The sequence below is a fragment of the Dasypus novemcinctus genome, chromosome 5 (assembly GCF_030445035.2).
Source record: "Dasypus novemcinctus isolate mDasNov1 chromosome 5, mDasNov1.1.hap2, whole genome shotgun sequence".
NCBI classification, from domain to species: Eukaryota; Metazoa; Chordata; class Mammalia; order Cingulata; family Dasypodidae; genus Dasypus; species Dasypus novemcinctus.
The window spans coordinates 29302903-29323065 of NC_080677.1; the positions used below are offsets into that span (position 1 = coordinate 29302903).

Below are 20163 nucleotides of genomic sequence, written 5' to 3' on the forward strand. Positions count from 1 at the left end.
ACAAGATTTAAATTCAGAGTGATTGGAAAACATTGTTCTTTCATGATATCCAATGCAGACAAGATGGAAAACAGCTGCTCAGGAATGATGAATTATATTAGAAAGAGAGGCATTGATGATGAAGAGGCCATTATTCTACTTCCTATTAATCTGCAGTTTATTTGGAATTAATTAAAACATTCAAGGTAGCAAAATGGCAGATGAAAATTGTAAGTCTGTATGTCTGTACAAATCCTTACTTCTTGGGTTGCCATTAGACTACCTTTACCCTCTTTTCACTGTTCTTTATTAGAGATGTAATGTAGCATTAGCCATATCCTCTGTTTGGAAAGATTAGACAAAAATTTCAATAAGCAGGGAAAAGTGTTAGCCACACCAGCTGTGTTGCCAAGGATTGGGTAGGGGGAAAAAGGATTGCCAATGTCATACAACATGGATTATTCTGGATTATTTAACTATGGAAGGTATAGTGGACATTTATTTTTGGCAACTCAGCATCCATTTCCCACATTTCATTTGCTGAAAGTCTGTTCTCCACACTCCATCCATGTAGGCATGTGATGCAGTCCTAATAGGAACTTCACACCTCTGGTCCTCAATAATAAGTTCCAGAATAGACAAGTAACCCAATCAAGATCATTCTGGGACTTTTGCTGGAACTCAGGAAAGGCAAGCAGAAATGGAGACAATCTCTTTTTTCATTGTTCTTTAGGATGCATGCCTGAAGTTGCTGGTAGCCATCACATGGGACCCTAAACATGATTCATAAAGGGAAGGCGGGGAAGGGATTGAGAGAAAGAGGGGAAGGGGAGCAAATCTGTAGTACAATGATTTAAATCCCTCAATCAAATGTGTCATGCTCTGTATTCAGAAAACTACAAAACATTGCTAAAAGAAACTGAAGAAAACTTAAATAAATGGAAAGACATACTGTATTCATGGATTGGAAGACTAAATATTGTTGAGATGTCAATTGTACTCAAACACTGATTTACAGATTCAATGCAATCCCAATAAAAATCCCAACAGCCTTTTTTGCAGAAATCAAAAAGCCAATAATCAAATTTATTTAGAAGGGTAAGGGGCCCCGAATAGCAAAACAAAGTCTTAAAAAAGAACAAAGTTGGAGTATAAAACATATTACTTAGCTACACTGGTAAAAACAGCATGGTAGTGGCATAAGGATAGATGGGTTGATCAACGGAACTAAACTGAGAACTCAGAAATCGACCCTAATGTCTACAATCAAGTGATTTTTGACAAGGCTATTAAGCCCACCCAGCTAGGCCAGAACAGTCTACTCAACAAATGGTGCTGGGAGAACAATAACCATATCCAAAAGAAAGAAAGAGGATCCCTATCTTATACCTTCTACAAAAATTAACTCAAAATGGATCAAGGATTTAAATATAAAAACAATAACCATAAAACTCCTAGAAGAGGGAAACGGACTTTGGCCCAGTGGTTAGGGCGTCCGTCTACCACATGGGAGGTCCGCGGTTCAAGCCCCGGGCCTCCTTGACCCGTGTGGAGCTGGCCCATGCGCAGTGCTGATGCGCGCAAGGAGTGCCGCGCCACCCACGGGTGTCCCCCGCGTAGGGGAGCCCCACGCGCACGCAAGGAGTGCACCCCGTAAGGAGAGCCGCCCAGCGCGAAAGAAGGTGCAGCCTGCCGAGGAATGGCGCTGCCCACACTTCCCATGCCGCTGACGACAACAGAAGCGGACAAAGAAACAAGACACAGCAAAAAGACACAGAAAACAGACAACCAGGGGAGGGGAATTAAATAAAATAAAAATAAATCTTTAAAAAAAAAAAAAAAAAAAAACTCCTAGAAGAAAATGTAGGAAAACATCTTCAAGATCTTGTGGTAGGTGGTAGTTTCTTAAACCTTATGCCCAAGGCACAAGTAACAAAAGAAAAAATAAGATAAATGGGACCTCCTCAAAATTCATCACTTTTGCACCTCAAAGGACTTTGTAAAAAGGCAGTTGACTCAATGGGAGAAAATAATTGGCAATCACATATCTGATAAGGTTTAATATCCATGATATAAGGAGATCATACAACTCAACAATAAAAAGACAAAGTATCAATTTTTAAAAAATGGACAAAAGACTTGAAAAGACAGCTGTCCAAAGAAGAAATACAAATGGTGAGGAAACACATGAAAAAATGTTCAACATCACTAGTGATTAGGGAAATATAAATCAAAGATATAATGAGATACCATTTCACACCTATTAGACTGGCCGCTATTAAAAAGTTGGAAGACTAAATGTTGGAGAGATGTGGAATGCTTATTTATTGTTGGTGAAAATGTAGAATGGTATAGCCACTGTGGAGGACTGTTTGGCAGTTCCTAAGGAAGTTGAATATAGACTTGCTACGGGACCTGGCAATACCACTGCTAGGTTAATACCCAGAAGAACTGAGAGCAGTGATACAAATAGATAACTGCATACTGATATTTAAAGCAGCATTATTCATGATAGTCAAAAGTTGGAAACATCCCACGTATCCACTAAATAATGCAGAGATAAGCAAATTGTGGAATATACACACAATGTAATATTATGCAGCAGTAAGAAGAAATGAAGTCATGAAATAATCATCAACATGGATGAAACTGTAGGACATTATTATGTTGAGTGAAGACACAAAATGACAAATATTGTATGACTGCCCTATTATGAATTAAATGTATTCTGTGAAATATGAATAATTATGTGAAATATGAATATGGGTAGAATTTCATATATAAGACCATTTTTCTTTGAAGCAGAACAAATTTAATAGTACAAAATATTAATATCAGACAAAAAAAAAATACGTGAAGGAGACCAGACACAGAAAATACATATTGTATGATTCCATTTATATAAAATGTAAATATAAATCAATTTATAAAGGAGATTAGTGGTCATGTAGATCTAAGGAAGGAATGCTAAGGGATGTGGAGTCTTTCTTTTTGGAGTAATGAAATTGTTCTAAAATTTTTGAGAAGATGAATATACAACATTGTGATTATACTAAAAGCCATTGATTGTATATACTTTGGATAGAATAGCCAAAAACAGCAATTAAGTACAGTGGGGGAAGCATAGAAAGATTGAGAGGTGAGGAATTTTCTTCTTTGCTTGTTTTTTATTATTATTACTGAAATAATGAAAACGCTTTAATAATGATTGCAGTGGTGAATGCACAACTATGTGATTACAGCAAATACCACTGATTGTACACTTTGGATGAACTGTTTGTTTATTAATAATGTATCAATAAAAGTGATTTGTTAAAGAGAAAAAGTATCATGTCTAAAAGCAAGATACTCCCGGACTTTTCAATTAAGTCAGCCAATAAATGTCCCTTTTGACTTAAGTCTGTTTGAGTTGTGATTTTCCACAAACAAAATAAATACAGGCAAAGCATGTGACAAAATCCAATACCATGATTAAAACATACAACAAACTAGGAACAGAAGGGAACTTCCTCAATCTGACAGAGGCATCTATGAAAATTCCACATCACACTTAATGGTTAAACTGGATGCTTTTCCCCTAAGATGAAGAATAAGACAAGGATGCCAGCTTTCACCATGCCACTTCCATTCACAATTGAACTGGAAGTTCTAGCCATGGAAACTGGCAAGAAAATGAAGTAAAAGGCATCAAAATGGAAAGGAAGAGAAAAAACTATCTCTATTTGCAGATAAAATGATCTTGTATATAAAAAATCCTGTTAGAGCTAATAAAGAGTTCAGCAAGGATGCATGATGCAAGATCCATGTATACGTAGCAGTTGTATTTCTACACACTTGCAAGAAGGAATCTGAAAATTAAACTAAGAAAACAGTTCATTCACACTAACATAGAAAGAAGGACTCACACTTCCTGCAATTTCAAAACTTACTAGAAAGCAACAGTAATTAAGAGTGTAGTACTGGCCTAAGGACAGACAATGCAGATCAAAAGTAGAATTGAGAGTCCAGAATTAAACCAACCTATGTTCAACTGATTTTCAGCAAGAGTGCTAAGAACATTCAATTAGGAAAGAATAATCCCTTTAACAAATGGTTCTCAAACAACTGGATATCCAAAAGTTCCACCCCTATATCATGCTATGTACAAAAATTAAGTCAAAATGAAATAAAAAAACCTAAATGTAAGAACTGAAACTATAAAACTCAGAAGGTATAAATCTGAGTGACCTTTGATTTGGCAATGATTTCTTAGATATATCTAAAGCAAAAGCAACAAAAGAAAAATACTGAAGTTGGACTTCACCAAAATTGCTTGCTATATAATGTTCAGTAGTTGCAATAGAGACTGTATGACCTGAAAAGTCTTTTTTTTTTTTTTTAAACTATCTAGCTCTTTGCAGAAAAAGTCCGTTAACTCCTGATCTATAAAATCATTGGCTCCAAAGTGGTCAGAGAATCAATTCCTGCCCTTAAGAAACTACACTATTTTTTTTTAAGGTTTTTTATTTATTTTTCTCCCCTTTCCCATCCCCTCCCCCAGGTGTCTACTCTCTCTGTCCATTCGCTGCGTGTTCTGTGTCCACCTGTATTCTTGTCAGAGGCACCTGGAATCCATGTCTCTTTTTGTTGCATCACCTTGCTGCGTCAGCTCTCTGTATGTGCAGTGCCATTCCTGAGCAGGCTGCACTTTTTATGTGCCGGGAGGCTCTCCTTACGGGGCGCACTCCTTGTGTGTGGGGCTCCCCTATGTGGGGGACACCCGTGTGGCAGGGCACTCCTTGCGCACATCAGCACTGCACCTGTGGGCTAGTTCATCACATGGGTCAGGAGGCCCTGGGTTTGAACCTTGGACCTCCCATGTGGTAGGCGGATGCCCTATCCATTAGGCCAAATCCACTTCCCAAGAAGCTATACTATTAGTCAAACAATAATGTCTCCTGGTTTAGAATAGGGAACAACCCAAGATAGAAAATAACTAAATGTTCAGATAAACATAAAGACAATAAGACTTGATAGAAGAGCTGGAGTAGGCCAGGAAGACTTCATAGAAGAGGAGGGATCAAATCTTACTTTGATGGGTAGGTATGAAAAAAATGGGCATTCTTAGGAGAAGGAAGGCCAAAATCTAAGTTAATAAATCGCTGCTTCCTAATCCCTTCGGGAAGGTGAAGAGAGAGGGGGAATTACCAATATTTCTCTCCATGATTACTATATTTAATACTTCTTTTCCTGCTTTTTAAGTATTTGTTTCATGTGAGGATACATGTAAAGGATTTGGGATTGTTGTTATTATTTAGCTCAAGAAGATATACACTTTTGGGCAGTTTCAGTGTTACTTGAAAGTTATTATAGATACAGGTTGGCAAATAGAAGATCTTGTCCCTACCTTCTATTGCCCACAGCAGACATCACTCATTAGTCACATTATTCTTTCCCCTTAAACTAGGAGGCAGCCTTACATAGTACCTCCAGAGTCACTTTAACTAGCACTGGCACAACGGGTGACATTTATTTGACATTTCTCCTAGGAAGCCACAAAGTTCCAGGCTCTGAAGATCATTATTTCAAAATTGCTACCAGCTTGTTCTTTTCCCACTTGGTGCAATTGCCTTTCTATGCATGACAAGCAACTGTTTCAAAATTCACTTTCTTTATCTTTATTTAGCCAGAATGTTCTTCAGTCCAACTAATGTTGAAAATAAAAATATTTTTCAATGAGTATCATTTTCTTCAAAAAATGGCACACTTATATTTGGATCTAAATTGGCATAGTGCATGCTTTTTTCACAAAAACAGTCACCATTTTTAAATCAAAATTTCCTAATGGAGTTCTTATTCCTTTAAAAATCCAAACCAAACCAAAAAAATATTCCTTGTGAGTCATCCCCACATCTGACTAAAAAATTCTGTAGAGTCCCTTCTTTTTTTTTCTAGCAGCCTTGTGACAAGTAGATCATCCGAAAACATCCCTGGGGGAAAAAGTTTGCATTAAATATAGACACTTTAAATTTTTTTCAACTTTTAAAATTTACATATAGTGAAATTCACTCTTTGGTGAAAAGTTCTGATTTTTGATGAATGCACATTACTCTAACCACCACCAAAATAATCAAGATTCAGAAAAATTCCATAATCCCTCCCAAAAAATTGCTTTGTGCCACCCCTTTGTAGTCAAACCCTCCCTCACCATTTACTGCTGGTCGACCAATGCTGTGATGAAATAAGTTCAAAATGGTTTCCAATTACCTTGGAAATTCCTCTTTGGCCATCGGTTATTTTGAAGTGTAATGTTGAGTTTCCTATTATTTGGGGATTTTCCATATGTGTTATTGATTTCTAGCTTATTTTTGTTATAGACACAAATTTAAATTTGCTAGGGTTTCTATTATGGCCCAGAATATGGTCTACCTTGGTGAATGCTACATGTGCCTTTGAAAACAATGCAGCATTCTGCAGCTCCTGCTGCTGCTTCTGCTGCTGAAGGGCTTACTCTGTAAATGTCTATTAGGTCAATTTGGTTGATAGTATTCAGATCTTCTATACCCTTGCTGATTCACTGTCAACTTGTTCTATGGGTTACTAAAAGAAGAATGTAGAAGTATCCAAGTGTAACTGTGGATCTGTTTCTCCTTTCAGTTCTATCAATTTTTGTTTCATGTATCTTGACTTTCTGTTTTTAGATGAAAACATTTAGGGTTGCTGTCTTCTTTTTTTTTTTTAATAAAGACAAAACAACACCCTTTTTATTTTTAAAACTCTGGTGAAATATATTCCCATATGACATCCCTTTACAAAAAATTAATGTAAAACAACCTGCCTGTGGGTTAGTCACTCTACACAGAGAATTCATCATAGTGTTTAAAGATCCCTAGGTATCTCATAGAGTGTTTACAAATGTTAGGATGGCTGTCTTCTTGATGAACTTACCCTTTTATAATTGTGCAATGTCTCTCTGTCTCAGTTTTCCTTGTTCTGAAGTTTATTTTGTCTGATATTAATATAACGAAGTGAGCCTTTTTTTTTGTTCGTGTGGCATACCTCTTTCAATCCTTTTACTTTTAGTCTCTCACTATATGAAGTAGAATTCTTGTAGACAGCAAATAATTTGGTCCTGTTTTTTAAAATCCATTCTGACAAACTCTTTTAAAGTCTGTTTAGACCACTTAATTTATTATTGATATAGTTGGATTTAGAGCTACTATTTTTTGTTTATTCCAGTTGTCTCCTATTTTTCTGTTCATTTGTTCCCCCTTTCTGCCTTCTTTGGATTATATGAATCCATTTTGATTTATGTATTTTTAGCCTTACCTCTTGATATTATTTTATTGCTTGCTCTGGGATTATAAAGTACATATCCTAATTTATTCAATCTACTTAGAATTAACATTTTACCACTCCAAGTAAAACATACAAGCCTAATATCATGTGGGTCCCTTTATGTCATAGGAGTCAAATGTATTATATCTTTATACATGGAACCCTGTCCCACACAAACTGACAATGTTATAGTTTTTGCTTACAAAAGCTAAACACATTTTAAAGAAGTTGATGAGGAAAGTTATCATTTCTGTTGCTCTTCCTTTAATTCTGATATTTTAAGTTTCCCCTGGTATCATTTCCCTTCAGCCTTAAGAACTGCCTTTAGCATTTCTTTTCAATAGTTTTCCTTCATCTAACATTGTTTTTATTTTGCCTTCATTCCTACAGGGTAAGTCACTGGATATAAAATTCTGTGTTTAGATTTCTTTTCTTTCAGCACTTTAAAGATGTTGTTCCACTGTCTTCTGGTCTCTATGCTTTCTGATGAGAAATCTCAGGTACTTAAGCTGTCACTTACCTATATGTAATATGTCTTTCTTTTCTCTGCTCTTTTGAGATTTTTTCCTTTATATTTGGTTTTCAGCTGTTTGATTATGAAGTGTCTGGTCATGGCTTTCTTTGAGTTTATCCTGCTTGGAGTTCACCTAGGTACTTGAACCTGTAAATCTGTAGCTTTCCCTAAATTTGGGAAGTTTTCAGCCATTATTTCTTCAAATCTTTTTTCTTCACCAATCTCTTTCTCCTCCTTTTTTGGGACTCCAATGCCAGAATGTTAGACCTTAAGTTAATGTCCCATGGTTCCAGAGGCTTTTTTCTCTCTGCTCTTCAGACTGCATAATTTCTATTGATCTGTCTTCAAGTTCCACTGACTCTTTTCTTGGTAAGCTCCATTCTTCTACTGAGCTAACTTACAAAGTGAATTTTATTTCAGATATTATACTTTTTAGTTCTAAAATTTTCACTGGGTCCTTTTTTACAGTTTATACTTCTTTTCTGAGAATTTCTATCTTTATATTTGTTTCAAGAGTATTCAACTTTACATCATGGAGCAGCTTATAATTGCTGCTTTAATTTAAAGTCTTTTCTGGTAATACCAACCTGAGTTGGCTCAGGTTTGGCCTCTATTCATTGTCTTTACCTTTGAGAAATGGTCACTTTCCTGGATCCTGGTAATTTTGTATTGTATCATAGATATGTGGATATTAAGTTGTAAGACTCTAGGTACTATTGAAACCCTCTCCAGAAAGCCTATATGCTTTTGTTTGCTTTAGCAGGCAATCAACGAGGTTAGGTTCAGACAGCAAGTTATATCTTGTGTTTTACCGGTGGTTGTTCCAAAATCAGTTCAGTTTTCAAAGCCTTTGCTGTTTTGTGTCTGCCCCTCAGAAACATTACCACTTAGGAATTGGTTTGAGGCTTAAGCAGTTGTTTACCTAGCTCAGTTCTCAAAACCTTCAATAGGCCTTTTTGGGTATGGTCCATGCATGTACAGCTTGGGGGTAATAGTGGGACTTGGGATGGTTCATCTACAGAATTATGGTTCTCCTGCAACTCTCTTCTCATGGGGATCTCTTTGGCTCCTAGGGGCTCCTTTAACCTTTGGTGAGAAAGAAAGGCTCTCACAGAGTTTTAGCCTTCTGTGCTAGTGCACTGTTCGGTCAGCTGGGCCCAACCTCAGGCTAATATGGCAAATAAAGAGAGCCCAGCCCAGCATAGTAGAGTTCCAGGACCTAGATGGGCCTCAACACAGGGCTGGGAAGGCAAAAAAGAGAGGGAAAAGACCCCACAGAAATTCGCCTCATACTATCTCAGTTGCAGGGCCTTTTCTTGAAGTGTCTGGTCAGGAAGATGGCCTGCTCTGTCATCCTCCATTTGGCATGCCCTCAGGTCAAAGTCAGAAGAAAAAGGAGGGAGAAAAAGAAACCCTGAAAAGTCAACACCAACATGATGGGCATTTTTCAAATTTTGTCTTCCTTCCCCAATTTGCTTGCTAACATTTACTTTTCAGAGTTAGCAGGTAGTTGCTTTTTGTATTTTGTTCAGGGTTTCTTATTGTAATCAGTGGGAGAGAGAGGATACAGTGGGCCTGCTCCATCTTGGCCAGATAATGACACTTTTAAATAGAACAGTAGGATGTCTACTAAGTGAAATGTCAGCCTTGTGCTAGGGTTTAACACTCTGCCTATGAACCCATCTTAGTTCCTTCAGAACTGGTGCCAATTAAGGTGTTATGGGAAACCAAAAGTTTAAAATCTTACTGTTTAACAGGAAAAACAGATAAAAAGAAAAAACTGACACATTGTGAGTAAAAAAAAATCATAACAAAATGCTGCTGCATAGAAATGCAGAAAAAAATGAGAAAGGACTATATAACTCTTTATGAAAAAAAATTAAGCTAAAAGTAAAGAAAAAAAGTAAAGTAAAGGCACTTTTCCCTAACCATAAGAGGAAAAAAAATAGTGATCAACAATAGGAGAAGCACGGGAGAAGCAAAAGGGCTAAGTCCCTTAAATTCTTTCTGCTTCAGTTTCCTTTTCTACAAAATCACAGTAAGTTCAGAGAGTATCTATATAATCTCTTTCAGCTTTCAAAACCTATAGATCTCTAACCTGGATACAAGGTAACAGGAAACTCAGTTCTTTCCCAGAATCTATTTCAAGAGAAAGTTAATTGATAGAGGTGATGATTGCACATTACAGTGACTAATTAGCAGTGCTAATAAATGGGTATGATAGTGGCTGAAAAGAAAAGTTTAAGGTTGGCTATGTCACTGGAAGGAAAGCTAAAGGATGCCACATGGGATCATATAGCCTAGTGAACCCTCTTGTGGACAATGAGTATAGTTAATAGTACAAATGTAAGAATGTTTTTCATGAAAAAAGAAGAGAAAGTTAACTAATGTCAAGAAAATAAAGTGAGATTAAATTTATTGATAGGATTGGCAATTTTCTTCTGCAGTGGTATTAAGACTTCATTTATTTACCCTCAATTATGGTTTCTGTGTTAATAGACCAGATATACTATTTTATGGTTATAATATATTATATTGTGGATGTTATATAGATAACTTAATAGTGAAAAAAATCATTTTAAATTGAAGGTAAACACAGTTCTTATTGATTTAATATGACCCCTAATCTCATCAGCCTTGGTGTTTTCCAATATTCAGCTTTAGGTGCTTAACTACACTCTACCCTACCAGAGCCCTCCCCCATATCTCTGCTCTCCTGAGGGAGTTCCACACAGGGTGGTGGATAGGAAAATTCTTGGATTCCTCTGCTAGTTGTTGCAGAGATTGAGGAGGAGGGAAGGAGAAGAGATACTCCTCAGAGTAACAGATAATAATAATAATCAAGCATTAGCTAAATTATAGGATTCTTAATTTACCATTAATTCATAAAATGTTTTTTAAGCAGTTACAATCTGCCAGGACTGGATATTTAGAGAAAAGAAGACCACAGTCCTCAAGGACTAACCGTCTAATGGGGAGTCAGGCATGCAAATGGTGATAAAATTAACTATAATTACAATGCATTACATGAAATTCTCTTTAGAATTTTCCATTAGAACCTGCTGTAAGTCACGTGTCCTGTGGGCTTTGGACTGCCAACCTGGATACTTATTTGTTCTGGACAGTGCTTTTATATGTGTCATCATCAGCTTACTCAGGAGAACAGAATCAGGAAAGCAGAGAAAGATCTAACTCATGACATCCATATGTGTCATACTGAGCATGTCACTTAATTCTTCTGGGCATTATTTCTTCATTTCCAAACTGAAAGAGATGGACTAAACAGTAGCTAAGGTTATTTTCATATTTAACATGTCATCTTCCTCCTTGCTATAATGTCTCTTCTCTCAACAGTACCAGCATTTTTCACCATCGAAATTCCAACTTGGAGGTCCATTTACTCCAGATGAGTCACTAGATTCTTCCCAATCATCTTCACTTCTACTCTTAGGCTGAACATTCCACATCTCCCACCCTGAGGCGTAGTAATGTGAAGTTGAGGAAGGGCTATGGAGATAGGCAAACCTGGCTGAAGACTTAATATCTGTGAGAGTCTAGGTTAACCACTTATCTTCTGAACCTTGATATGTTCATCTGTGAAATGGGACATAATGCCTCCCCCCTTCCCTTCCCTCATCCTCTTGCCTTTGTATTTCAGTTCTCCTACTTCCCTTGTCATGTTTCAGGCAGCTTCATCTTTTCTTAGATGCAGCTCTTTCCTCCTTTTCAGAAATCCTGAGTGATTTCCCTGCCACACCCAATTAAACTTTCAGGCTTGGCTTAATAATCTAACCCCATCCTAACATTTCCAACTGCTCCCAGAAAAGAACTCTTCTTTTTAGTCCCACTGGTTTCTTCAACAAGGGCCCCTTCTGCTCCCTAGTAGTTTTCTCACCTTCCCCCTTCTGTGACCAGGCCAATCCTACCCACCCTCAGTTTCACCTTTTCCATGAAGTTTTTCCTGGTCACTCCTGAAAAAGGGTTCTGTCTACTTTTCTCTTGACAAAGCTATGCCTGTTTCTTTGGTCAGTTTTACACCTTCTTCTCCTTCTTACTTTCTTCCCATCTAATTTCTGGCTGATTACACTGGCCTCAGAAGGGCTGATCTCCACCCAGTTCATGCATATTGGCCAGTAGAGGCAGAAAAGCAACAAGTCATCAACAATATCAATCTGGATGAACACAAATTTTAACAGTCCAGCCTGTCATGGGTGCCTCAAAATTGCTTTTAAAATCCCAGGAAAGAGCTATGGGCCATAATTAGTGATAATAGTCTAATGATGTTCTTTCATAATCTACAACAAATGTTCCACAACTATGTAAGGTGTTGGTAGAAAGTGTTGTATGGGAATTCTGCATATCAGGCATGATTGTTTTGTAAGTTCACAACTTCTCTAATAAAATATAAATAAAGAAATGAGAGAAAGAAAAGCAAAACTCAAAGGAAGTACAAGGCAGGCAGGCAATAAAGATAAGAAAAAAAAAAATCCCAGGAAAGAACCAGAGTGATACACTTAACCAGCCCTAAGACCAGCTATATGCAATGTGGTTCCTCTAGCTTTGCTAAGCAATAACGTTAGGGCAACCACCTGAAACTCAAAAGATCAAAATTGCTAATTTAGCTGGAAGGTCATGTTCATGGTAGAGAAGGATTTGCACTAGACCACTACTTGTCCACCAGACTACTCCTTGAGAATGATTATGTCTTACTCTACACAGTATCCCCAACACTCACTAGGGTCTCATAAGAAGTTGGTCTCAATGTTTCCTCAATGAAGACTGAGCTATTAAAGTGTTAAAAAGAGTTTGTCGAAACAATTCCTCTGTTATTTAAAAATCAAGACAGAACAATCCTTTTCTTGCACTATAAAGATTCTCCAGCAAATTATATGTTATATCCTTTGATGTGATAGGAATACTGAGAAAAGTCATCCCCTGCTCTAGTTAACTGTAAGTATTATCCATCTTTCCATCTCTCCTAGTTAACTCTGTAAGTATGATCCATCTTTCCATCCACATACCCCACAAGGCACGTGAAAATGGATGCAGGGAGAGAAATGCCCAAGCATCATGGCATTTTGGAACCGTCCCTTCCATTGCCTCATTTATCTGTCTTATGTCCAACAATAGCTAGTTCTTTTGTTGTCTGTCTCAAATCTATTCCTGATAGAATTTAACTGACTGGCTTAACCTAAACAAGATGAAAGTATGGTAACAGGAAGTGGTAAGGATTAAACACTGGTAATGCAATCTGAGAACCATGATCCACAGGCTTCTTCAATATACAGACCCCTGTGATGACATAAGACTCTATGTGTCACTCCCAACATCTCCAACCACATCACACATCACAATCAATGGGAAGATGGGTGCTAGATGGAGTGCCAATGAGGCAACAGTCTAATATCTCAAGTTTTTAGACAAATTATTCATTTTTGCTAGAAGCAAAAGTACATAGAATTAATGATTTGTAATCTACATTCAATCAAAAGGGGGCCATAGGACTGCTAGATTTAATTCCAAAATTCTGATAGTTTATTTGCATCTTTTCCTTTATAAATTTATACCCCATTGACTTTCAAGGGAAGATTTAAGGAATTCAGGATACATATATTCTCTGATGCCACAAGGAGCAAAATTTGCACACAGTAAAGCTGAAACACAGAGACTGAATTTTCTGGGCATGATTAATCAAAAACAGCTATCCAATTAACCTATCCTTAAGTGAACTATTTATTAGGGATGTTCATATATATATTATCTACTTCAATCCTCATGACAATCCCAGGTATGACTATTATTATTGTTATAATAAAACTGAGGCTAGGGAGATTAAGTAACTAGCTCAAGGTTTCATACTAGTAAGTAGCAGAGAAGAAATTTGAACTCAGGGCTTTTTGATTCCCACATTTTATACTTAACTCCTCAAATTTACTGGCCTATGACCCTGTCAGTGAAACTATGAAGTTTATGGATACAGCTGATCATTTGAATATCCACATACAATCAAATGAAGTGTACCTCTTCCTCACATCATATACAACAATTAGTTCAAAATAGATCCAAGGCCTGAATGTTTCTGTAACTATGCTTCTTAGAAAAAGACACAAGAGTGATGCTTTCTTAAATATGACACCAAAAGCATAGCAATAGAAGAAAAAGACTGATAAATCAGACCACATCAAAATTAAAAACTTTTTTGTGGCAAATGATACCATCAAGAAAGTAAAAAGGACAACTCACAGAATAGAAGAAAACATCTGTAAATCATCTATCTGATAAGGAATTTGTATCTAAAATCTATAAAGAACTCTTACAACTTAATAATAAAAAAAGTAATAGCACAATTTAAAATGGGCAAAGAATCTAAGTAGATACTTCCGCAAAGAAGATATACAAATGACCAGTAGGTATATGAAAAGATGACTAATATCCTTAGTCGAGAAATATAAAACACAACCACAACCCCATCCACCAGAATGGCTCTTTTCAAAATGTAAGACAATAAGACATTTTAGTGAGGATATGAAGAAATCAAAACCTTCACTCACTACTGATGAAAATATAAAATGGTACAGCCACTTTGGAAAACAGTTTGGAAGTTGCTCAGATTTTTAAACAGTTACCATATGATCCGGGGATTCTACTCTAGGTATAGCCAAAAGAAATGAAAGCATATGCTCAAAAAACCCTATACATAAATGTTTCTAGCCACATTATTCAGAATAGTCAGAAAATGGAAACAAACTAAATATCCATCCACTGATGAATGCATAAACAAAATGTGACATATCCTTATAATAGATTTGAAAATAAAAAAAGGATGAATTGCTGAAACACACTAAATTGAATCTAAAAAGCATAAAGTAAAAGAAGTCAGTCACAAAAAACCACATATTATATGACTCCATCTATATGAAATGTCCAGAATACACAAATCTATACAGACAGAAGATTATTGGTTGCCCAGCAGTGAGTAGGTGGAGTGACAGAAATGACTACTAATAGAAATGGGTTTTCTTTTCAGGGTGATGGAAATCACAGGGTGATTCTAAAATCAATTATGGTGACGGTTGCAAATGCTATATAAATAGACTAAAAACCACTAACTTGTATACTTGATATGGGTAAATTTTATGATATGTGAATTATCATTTAAATAAAGATGAAAAAATAGTAATAATAAGACCATGAGACTCCAGCTCTGGATCACTCACATTCCAGATGTCCTCCTGGCATTGTTTACATGACACAAGCCTATATGGGCAAGAGTCACCTTCCTCCACCTGGGGGAAAGCAAAATTACAGCATCTCCTCAATGACAACCATCTGGCCAACAAAATGCAAGCTTTTGTTATTTTTGGAATGCAAAGCTGCAATGTGCTTGGGCCCACGAAACCTGACCTGGCTGAGGCTCAAGGCAGAAATCTTCTAGTCTGCTGACTGGGTGAGGACCGGGACCTAAAACTGCCAAACAGAAAGCTCACAGCAGAGCTTAGAAAATTTCCTTGGGGCAAAACATATGCAAATGACTTAACAAAGGGCACTCAAATCTTCCTCACCCCTGAACTTGGCACCCCAAATACAGTCTGCTATTCTAGATCAAATATACTTTAAATATATGTAATCAGCAAACAGTTGATTATAATGACCAACTAGGAAGGAGCTTTAAAAGTATTGTGTCATGGAGCACTGACTCTGGAGCCAGGCTCCATGCAGTCAATCCTAGTTCTGCCACTTATTAACCCTGCCACCCTGGGTTTCTCCAACTCTGTGTGCCTCAATGTCTTCATCTGGAAAATGAGGATAATAGAGGCAACTGCTTCTCAAATTGTTGCAAAGATTAAAATGAGTTAATCCATGTAAAATGTTTAGAATAGTATCTGGGGCACGTTCTAAGTGCTAGTAAGTTTTTTACTATTCTTATAATTATTAACTTGTAAATCCTACCATTTATATAGAAGAAGACAATAAAGCTAATAATGGTAAACTGACTCTGCAGCCTATAATGAAAAGAGCTAGGATCAAAATGTAGGACTCTTGGATCCTGAAGCAGAATTTTACTATAGAGGATTAATGTGCAGCCCTGCATGTATAGTGCCCCTTAACTGACTTAAAGTGCTTGGAAGATGAAAAGAACAAATGTACAGTGCCTAGTAGTAGGGCTCTCACACAGTATGGGTATATGTAAAATGTTTAAGCCATTCCCTTTCATCCCAGGTTTTGTTTTGTTTTTGTTTTTGATTTTCCTTTAACGAAGCACAAGGCACAAGACATGGACCTGAGCACACTTAGTGTTTTAGGGAAAAGAGACTTTTCTTCCTTTCTCATTCTGTATTCTAGCAGTATACTCACACAAGCAATTTAGAAGCTATTCTAAGGGCTTCATGCTATTTCCAACTTTCAGCAATTGACATCTATCAATTTAATTCAAGAGGCAAGAGAAACAAAATAACTACTATTTGGCAAAATCAATAAATGCAGTAAGATACAGAGATATGATCAGAAAACTTTTTACAATGCAGTCAGAGTAAGCTTTTCAAAAACCTCCTCATTTTTAACCCCTCTCTCTCATACACACATTCATACAGATACAACAAAAAACATTTAAATTAGCCTATAAGGCCCTACAAAATCGGGTCTCCTGCCCTCCCCTGTAGCCTAGTTGGAGCCTCACTCTCAGGTCTCTAGCCAGATGTGCCTTCTTCCAGTTCCTCAAACTTAGCAGTCTCTCTTCTGCTTTGGGGCCTTCGCCTGACCTTCCCTGTGCCTAGAAAGTTCTTCCTTAAAGTCCCCATCCATCTTCACCTAGCTAGCTTCTACCTATCCTTTAGGCTCTGCTGAAGTCTCTTCCTCAAGGAAGCCCTTCCCCCAAACCCAGACTGCATTAGTTCTTCTCCTTTCCTCCCTGCCTATCACACCCTTCAAACATGCTTCTAACCACATATCCAGGAACTTTCTTTCTACCCCACCAGACTGTAGGCTCAAGGAGGACAGGGACTGTATATGCCTTGTTTAATCTTGCTTCCCCTGGGGGCCTGGCATACAGTAAGTGGTGAATGAAATGAAGAACATCCTCCAAGGATTCAAAGATCAGAAGATATCTAATTTCCTAACTCCTCCAATCAAATTTGATACAAGACATCCCCTATCATGCTACTGGTATGACAGAAATAAGCAAACTAAGCCATGGTATATGTACTCCTTTTGGAGAAAAATTCAGAATGAACAAGAACTCTTATCAGGATTATATGTATTTTAAAGTTACCATATACAAAATCATAAGAAAAAAATGTTACTTTTAGAAACAAGTAGAAAGCAGGGATGTTTCTAGGCAAGCTTGTCATTAGCACACCATGCTCTTTTGGGAGACCAACTTGCACAGGGGTTGGAGGAAACAAGAATGCTTTTTTTCTTTCTGGGCTATGACTGTTTCTTTCCAAAGTAAATCATTTCCTAATGAAAGAGGATACTGAACCATAATTTTATGTATCTAGGAAAAGTTCCCAGTGGTGTGTGGGGCTTCCTCAACAGTATGTCCACAAGGAAACAACACCCAGGCCTAGGAGCAAGAAGCATGATGTAAGGACAGCTGCCTCTGGCAAAGGCTCCAGCTCCCCTTTATATTTATGAGCCTCCACCCCGGCACCACTCACAGCATTAACGTTTGGTACTTAGGGAAGAACAAAGGTGAATCTTTTCCAAAAGAACAGATGGTACTGGTATCACATGACAAAAATTCCAAAGGCTCTTTCTAAAGACATTTTGCTTTACTGAGGCATATGCAACACAGACCAAACTTCCCATAGATAAAGCAGGAGAAAAATTTTAAAAAATAAAATACAATAAATAAAAAAACTTAGGGGGAGGGATAAAAAAGAGGAAGAGTGTTGAGGATCAAAAAAAAAAAAAAAGCTTTAAAAATAGAGTGTGATGGAAAGGGGTCAAGGAGCAGCAATTAAATATTACTCAAGATCTATACATCTCATAGCTGAGAGACTGAAAAGAAAAAATCTAATCAAGCCTCCTCCCTTTAAACTGGCAGTCAGGAATCCCAGCCTTGAGTCTACTCACTGACAGTCCCTGAAGCAAAGGCCAAATCTCACCATTAATCTCTTCTAATGATTAGAGGAAAAATAATATTGAGAACTCACTGCTAACCATACTTTGGAAAGGGAAGGGACTGGGGTACACCCAACAGGTGTACCTGTTTGCTGTGCTGTGTGACCTCATCAAAGCCACTCTGCCAACTAATCCTCCCAGTCATAGGCACCCTTAAAACACCCCCAGAGTATCAGGATACTACCACCTTAGAAACAAAAAAAATGTCCCTTCAAAGGAGGAATGAGAAAATATCTCCTCAGTCTGAGAGATGCTGCAAATATTCAAATTCATTGCTATTAAAACTAACAATGCCCAGCTTATTTCCTATAATAAAAAACACAGTTGCCAGCATATAGTAGGCTTTTATCAAATACTGGTTGCCTAATAGTTATGACCTTCTCAAGATAGGTTACTTCCGCAAATTGGCCTGGGGTGTGTGTGTACTATTTCTTAAGTCATTCTATTCCTTTCAGCAGCGCAAGGGAAGAGTTGCCAATGTTTGTTTTCATTTTATGATAATTCTGAATCTGTAAAACAAAAAGAAATGTTCAGAGAGGAAACCAAAAACCTTGTGTTTCCATGGGGCTTTGAAACTACCGCTATGGAACTCTGACACCTCGGTCTGCACAGAGTGGATTCTTAGGGTGACAAAGGAAAAAAAAGTGTTCGCACTGTGGACTTTTTTGATAAAGGAGCTCCTCGCCTCTGGAATTCCAAGCAACTGCTGGCATTCACTCGCACCCTTCCAACCTATCTGCTGGCCAGGCGAGACGGGCCCCTGCGGCAGAACTGGAGCGCCTCTCGGGAGGATCTGACTGCCCGGCGTTAATCGCCTCCCTCCCGCTGACACCGAGGGCATCGCGCCTCTCAGGTCACCCCAGATCTCAGCTTGGGGTAGTTTTCCTGGAAATGAGGAGGCTGTAGCCGTACAGCAGAGGCGTCAGTGAAAAAACTGCTTTGAGGAAATATTCCCGGGCCGGGGAGGCCTTTGTGGTCTCGGGGGGGGGGGGGGGGGGGGGCAGCCGGCGAGCGCGACCCCCAGGAGGCGCGCGCGGACGCCGCCCTGCGGCCGCTCAGACAAAGGAGCCGGCCCCCGGCCGGGCGGGGCCACTCACCGCTCAGATAGTTGGTCCACTTGTACAGCACCCCCTCCATGGCGCCCGCGGCCCCTGGCCCCCGCCGCGCCCGGGCCGCCTCCCGACGCCCGCCGGCCCCCTCACTGCCCCAGGGCCCAGCAGGCGAGGAGCACCGGCTGCAAAGCCATGGCCCTGTGCCGCCGAGAGGCCCACTCCCGGCGCCCCGGGTCGCTGCGGGGACGCGCGGCCGGCCTCACATCTTCGGCCCGGAGGCGGGGTCACTGCGGCGGCCTCGGCACGTGAGGACGCGGCCCGCCGGTGGGCCCGCGCGGCGGGGCTGAGTGCGCGCTCCACAAGGAGGTCAGGCACGAGGTAGGCCCGGGGCCGGGGGAGGACCGAGGCGGCCAAAGCGCCGCCACTGAGGCAGCCGATCGCGGGCGGCTCCACCGCCGCAGTACCTGAGCGGTCCACAGGCCGGGGCGAGCGGTACGCTCGCGCATGCCCATTGCGACGCTCGCGCGCGCAACATTCCCAAAATCCACTCCGGGGTTTCGCTGCGGCTGGCCCTGCGGCAGCTGCGGCGGCTGCGCTGGCTTAGCTGGGCAGGCCCGCGAGGAAACTGAGTCTTGGGGAGATGTTGGTTCCCGGTCTGGGGAGTAGACGCAGGATGAGAAGGGGGCAGGAGGGCCCAAGGAGAGGAATGTGGGACACAGCTTAGTTAATGTTGTCGTCGGCCCCACCTCCGGTGTTTGGGGGTCGGCGTGGCCCCCTCATGGTACAGGTTGGGTTTTAGTCCCCAACTTACAATCCTTATTGCAAGGCTTTCTACTTGGTACCACACACTCGAGGTATCCAACAATAGGGCGCACAGAGACGACGAGAATTTCCTGATGGAATACTGTGTGAGCAGTGTTAAGTAGGTGTTGACTGAACTCTGGGGGTCGAGCTCACAGACAGCCCGTCTGAGACCACTAAGGCGTACTCTCCGGAAGTGCGGTCCCAGGACCAGCGGAGTTGGCACCTCCTTGGAGCTTGTTAGAAATGCTCCTAGCCAGAAAAACTAAACAGTAGTCTGCATTTTTCACAAGATCCCCAGGAGATTCCTATGCAAATTAAAGTGCGAGAATGCACTGTGCTAATGATATTTGACCATGAAAATGGTTGACTATAGAT

The 20163-nt window shown here is 39.4% G+C and overlaps 1 protein-coding gene across 2 annotated transcripts in view; it reads right to left on the minus strand.

Annotated features, from left to right (window-relative positions):
• Positions 1-19179, minus strand: part of PLEKHA8 (pleckstrin homology domain containing A8) — a 60767-nt gene extending 41588 nt beyond the window's left edge. For both annotated transcript variants that reach the window (XM_058296829.2, XM_058296830.2), the window contains exon 1: positions 19030-19179. In XM_058296829.2, the coding sequence (XP_058152812.1) occupies positions 19030-19069 (40 nt within the window). In that variant the 5' untranslated portion in view covers positions 19070-19179. The remainder of the gene's footprint in view (positions 1-19029) is intronic.
• Positions 19180-20163: the final 984 nt, after the last annotated feature.